Source organism: Salmo trutta, chromosome 32, assembly GCF_901001165.1.
Source record: "Salmo trutta chromosome 32, fSalTru1.1, whole genome shotgun sequence".
NCBI lineage: Eukaryota > Metazoa > Chordata > Actinopteri > Salmoniformes > Salmonidae > Salmo > Salmo trutta.
In genome coordinates, this window is record NC_042988.1 from 11,604,980 (window position 1) to 11,610,956 (window position 5,977).

General features: G+C 43.1%; 1 protein-coding gene across 1 annotated transcript; it reads right to left on the reverse strand.

Annotated features, from left to right (window-relative positions):
* Positions 1-814: 814 nt before the first annotated feature.
* Positions 815-4,323, reverse strand: LOC115171076 (prohibitin). The gene is made up of 7 exons (XM_029727571.1): positions 4,220-4,323; positions 3,590-3,684; positions 3,087-3,248; positions 2,856-2,998; positions 2,540-2,656; positions 2,236-2,331; positions 815-2,044 (listed from the first exon to the last, which is right to left on the reverse strand). Exons 2-7 carry the CDS (start codon positions 3,672-3,674, stop codon positions 1,832-1,834), a joined length of 816 nt encoding a protein of 271 aa, XP_029583431.1. The 5' UTR covers positions 3,675-3,684; positions 4,220-4,323; the 3' UTR covers positions 815-1,831.
* Positions 4,324-5,977: the final 1,654 nt, after the last annotated feature.

Here is a 5,977-nt window from a genome sequence, read left to right on the forward strand (position 1 = left end):
ATTGCCCATTTCCTGGACATAGAAGCCTATAAGGATGGATGTCTGTACTAACCAAACACAGTAGATTGAGACTGCTCCGTTGTTCTTGTCTGTAACCACTCTTTTAAAATGAAATGTGGAACAATGTGTAACTGTATATTTACTAACTTTCCCCTCTGACCTAGGTACGGAAATGTGTAATTGTCATTTGAAGTATGCCAATTACGGTCATACAAATAAATTAGATTGTAATATTTACTGTAGTGCCCACAACTATGACTGTGTAAAACAAACAGGAAATCAGACTTACATCCTGTGTAAGCGAGACCTGAATGATGCACTGTTTATAGTACTCCATTCTGCAAATATCTGTGCTAAAATGTCTACAACCTATATCAGGCTGTTGGGCTAGGAGGTGAAAGGCAATAGAACCAATCAAGAACAAAACCATCTGATATGAAGCATAGCCAGGTTTATATTTCTAAAACTACCTCTAGTTATCACAGTGTATAAACTACATTGCATGCATTTGTGCAATGGTAGCCTAGTAAATGTCTGTTCTCTGCCTCAATGTAAAGCTTATATATATATATGTAAAAAATAAAAATGCTTAGGGAGTCCTTTCAACCTCTACACAGAATTTACTCAATAGCAGACAAACGTTACATCTGGTCTAAATGTATGCACTCAAGTGCAGGTATTCACAAATTGGATGCAAAACTCACAATATATTTATAGGGCCCTCTTGTGGCTATAAATGAGAAAACCATAACTTGATCAACTGTGTCACATTTAAGAGATTTGGTACACACAAAAAAAAAGCTGAACACCATGCTGTAGAAATGACAATTTTATTGTTAAGTTGAGACATATTGAGAGGAATGCAGGGGCTTGCATATCCTCCCTCCAAAATACACAGCGACAAACTTTAAAGAATCAGGGAAGGTTGCGACACTTGACCATCTTACAAGCACGTTTCATACCACTGGGCTAGGAGGGACATGTCACTGAGGACCATGGATGAGGTGGTGTGGACAGCGTGCTAGTAAACCAAAGATGATTCTGTAGAGGATCCAATTAAGTAGAGAGGAGTGCAGCACTGGGACTCCATGGCAATCAAACTGGGAGGATTTTAGGAAAGCTAGCTGTGAGAGGACATTTGACAGTCTATTGTGTAGAGATGGCCTAAGTCAAGGGATGGGTAGATTGAGTCATATTTAGAATATATGGCCCTGGGTAGATTAGTTCAGATCATTTGTACGATGTAATTTAAAGTTATGAGTGGAAAAACAACGGTGCTTTGGATCCTACACTACTTTGGTGTGTAGCAGCATCTTATTCACCCAGGGAAGTTTGTGCTTGGCTAAGATGAATGTAAATCCAGTTGATTAAATAGCTTGGCCTCAGATCAATAAATTCCCAGTATTGTGATTGCTGTGGTGGTTACAATAGTGCTAAAATGTTCCATCCTTCATGACATTCCAAACAGCTCTTCCCCTAAATGAACACAATTACAACTTCTTCATATCACAGGACTGTCACTGAGTTGAATTTGCCAGACAAATCCAAGATAATTTACTGCATCGGCAATTTTGTATTTGACAGAACTTACTAAATGTAGTTTACCATAGATCAAGCCTAAGGCTCCCTCCTCTTCCCCACACACTGCTCAGACTTCAGAACCTTATCAAGGACCTTTCCACACTCCCAAGCCGCCATTTCTTCACCAGTCCATAGTTAGTCGGAGTGGGAGGAGAGCGTGTGAAGGTGGACGCCCATTCCCTCCCCACCTTCCATGGCCCATGCATTGGCTGGTCACAGGGAGGGGCGGTTAGGTCAGGGTGTGTGGGTCTCACTGGGGCAGCTGGAGGAGTGTGCCCTGGCCAGCGGGCAGGTAGGTGATGTTGCGGGAGCGGGACAGCTGGAAGGCGATGTCCTCGGCAGCCTCCAGCTTACGCAGCTCTACCAGGCCATCTCCAGCCTCCTGCAGGGAGTTAGCAATGAGCAGGGCGGCCTGGGAGTCACCCTCCGCTGAGATGATGGCTGCCTGTTTCTGTTGCTCAGCCTGGGGGAAGTAGAGAAGAAACACTGTTTACTTCTATTCCTCCTTTATAAAAAGGTGTGCAGGGTCAGAATCACTTGGTTGTTCAGGGTCACTTCCAGCATCAAGTGTATTAAATGCATGTTTATCATTCTTATCACCTTAAAGAATAAATCTCTGTCAATGTCTCAAACAAACCCTTTCTTCCTTCTCACCTTCTCCACGACAAACCTGGCCCTCTCGGCCTCCTGCTGAGCCACCTGCTTCATCTCAACAGCCTCTGTGAACTCCTTACCGAACGTCAAGTGTGTCTGTTGGAGGAGGAACATGAGGTCTTCAATTAAAAACACAGAACATGTACAAGTGATGACCAGAGCCAGTGGGTAAAACACTGTTGCTTCCTTACTCATTAGAACAATGAAATGAAACATTAGCGCAGAACAATAATGTTCTCACAACATTATAAAATCATAGGAATCGGTTGTTTTGAGTGTATTATCCCTTTAAACATCAGCTTACCAGTGAGACGTCATCCAGGATGAGGCCGAAGGTGTTGGCTCTTTCTGTCAGGTCGTCACTGACCTGCCGAGACACCAGCTCTCTCTGGGTGATGAGCTCACCGGCATCAAACCGGGCCTATGAGGTGCACACAAACACACCCATATAAAACAGACGCAAGGAAATAACAGGATAGCATAGACTTCACTGCAACCCAATGCCACTCATACTTTTTTTTTATGACAAGGCCTCAGGTGGAAATGCAAAAGTCTGTTTTTACCCCCAAACACCAGGGTAAAACCTTATAATGGGAACGCAGCATTAGTCTAACACTCACCACCACGGACTTGAGGACCTCTGTGGTGATGGATGGCAGTACCCTCTCGTCGTAGTCCTCTCCGATGCTGGTGAAGATGCGTGGGAGCTGGCTAGTCACCGGCCGGAAGAGGATACGCAGTGTGATGTTTACATTCTGCAGATCTGTGGGGAGGTAAAAGCTTTTAGTATGCAAAGAGAAAGACTAAGTGTGAAGGCTAATATGCCAGTCCTCGTGACTCATGTTAGTTACCTTTGCTGCCTGTGATGACAGGCACGTTGCGCGGACGAGAACGACAGTCAAAGATGATAGGCTTCTGTACCCAGGGAATGAGGAAGTGGGTTCCCTCGCCAACTACGGCGTCTTGCACTCCCCGGAACCTGTCAAATATAACTGCCCGATGACCTGCATCAACTGAAACATTAAGAAATATTAGGAGAATTCAGGTTGGTAGTGTTATGGAATTCACAACTTTAAGCCTTGTCATTCATAATTTCTAGTATTGCAGCAGGTAGCCTAGTGGTTAGAGTGTTGGACTAGTAACCAAAAGGTTGCAAGATCAAATCCCCGAGTTGACAAGGTAAACATCTGTCCTTCTGCCACTGAACAAGGCAGTTAACCCACAAATTCTTATTAATTGAAAATAATAATTTGTTCTTAAGTGACCTTCCTAGTTAAATAAAGGAAAAATAAAAATACAGGTGTTTCCATGATATCAAGATCAATTGATCCATTTACAGAGCACAATGTCTCACCATTGAAGAGGGCTGAGTTCACAACACCTCCACCAACGGCGAGGGCCAGCCCCAACTTCCCGATGGATTCAAATAGTTTCGCCATGTCTGCAGCCCTGAAAGAAAATGTATTAAAGATTATAGCGAGCTATTCATTTCCATGTGAGCTCACCAGAGACAACTCTAGCTCTTAATTATATTATTGAGTATGTGGTGGTATAATATATCTGCATGTAAGCAAGTAGCTACTAAAGCTATCCAGAGCTGAGTTATTCCATTCTGACGTGATGGCCTTGGTCTGTCAATGATGCCAACGCTACATTAACTAGCCAAGCAAGCAGACTTCACAACAAAAACGACCAAGACTATTTAACTAGCTATGTGAATTGAAACATGAAACACCCAATGTCACACCTGGACCTGTCACGCCAAACGACAGCGTTTGCTACCCTGATCTAGAGCCATCGCGACAATGTGTAGCTACATGCTCACGCAAATCGGTCGCTCGTGTCCATGTTACTCAATGCGTACCTTCCCGGTTTACGGAATAATTACACACAAAACTAGTCACACAGCAACATCTGACTATTAGGAAGCTTTGTTAATTATATATTGACACATGCATATGGTCAGAACTACATTAGCACTCACCTGCTGTTTCTGTCAGTTCTGTCTATGACCTCCACCAGAGCCAACGTTGGAACGCATGAATTATTTTTCTACAAAGCATGCGCGTCAACTTGTAACAAACTCCTCTCTGATTGGATAAGTAGTGCTCCGGACTTATTTATCGATTCAATTCATTGGCTAGTGAGAATATCGCTGAGCATTCTGGTTGCTGAAGTTCACCAACTATGATAAAAGTATATTATGATTAAGCAATAAGGCACAAGGGGGTGTGGTATATGGCCAATATACCACGGCTATTGGATGTTCTTAAACACGACCCAACGAGTAGTGCCTGAATACAATCCTTAGCCGTGTTATATTGGCCAAATACCACAAAACCCCCGAGGTGCCTTATTGCTATTATAAACTGGTTACCAACGTAATTAGAGCAGTAAAAATATATGTTTTGTCATACCCGTGGTATTTTTTTTTTATTTATTTTATTTCACCTTTATTTAACCAGGTAGGCAAGTTGAGAACAAGTTCTCATTTACAATTGCGACCTGGCCAAGATAAAGCAAAGCAGTTCGACAACATACAACAACACAGAGTTACACATGGAGTAAACAACATACAGTCAATAATACAGTAGAAAAAAAAATAAGACTATATACAATGTGAGCAAATGATGTGAGATAAGGGAGGTAAAAGCAAAAAAATGCCATGGTGGCAAAGTAAATAAAGTATAGCAAGAAAAACACTGGAATGGTAGATTTGTAGTTTGAAGAAAGTTCAAAGTTCAAATATAAATAATATGGTGCAAAGGAGCAAAATAAATAAAATAAATAAATACAGTAGGGGAAGAGGTAGTAGTTTGGGCTAAATTATAGATGGGCTATGTACAGGTGCAGTGATCTGTGAGCTGCTCTGACAGCTGGTGCTTAAAGCTAGTGAGGGAGATAAGTGTTTCCAATTTCAGAGATTTTTGTAGTTCGTTCCAGTCGTTGGCAGCAGAGAACTGGAAGGAGAGACGACCAAAGGAGGAGTTGGCTTTAGGGGTGACCAGAGAGATATACCTGCTGGAGCGCGTGCTACAGGTGGGTGCTGCTATGGTGACCAGTGAGCGGAGATAAGGGGGGACTTTACCTAGCAGGGTCTTGTAGATGACCTGGAGCCAATGTGTTTGGCGACGATTATGAAGTGAAGGCCAGCCAACGAGAGCATACAGATCGCAGTGGTGGGTAGTATATGGGGCTTTGGTGACAAAACGGATGGCACTGTGATAGACTGCATCCAGCTTGTTGAGTAGGGTATTGGAGGCTATTTTGTAAATGACATCGCCGAAGTCGAGGATTGGTAGGATGGTCAGTTTTACGAGGGTATGCTTGGCAGCATGAGTGAAGGATGCTTTGTTGCGAAATAGGAAGCCAATTCTAGATTTCACTTTGGATTGGAGATGATTGATGTGAGTCTGGAAGGAGAGTTTACAGTCTAACCAGACACCTAGGTATTTGTAGTTGTCCACAAATTCTAAGTTAGAACCGTCCAGAGAAGTTATGCTGGATGGGCGGGCAGGTGCAGGCAGCGATCGGTTGAAGAGCATGCATTTAGTTTTACTTGTGTTTAGGAGCAGTTGGAGGCCACGGAAGGAGAGTTGAATGGCATTGAAGCTCGTCTGGAGGGTTGTTAACACAGTGTCCAAAGAAGGGCCAGAAGTATACAGAATGGTGTCGTCTGCGTAGAGGTGGATCAGAGATTCACCAGCAGCAAGAGCGACATCATTTATGTATACAGAGAAAA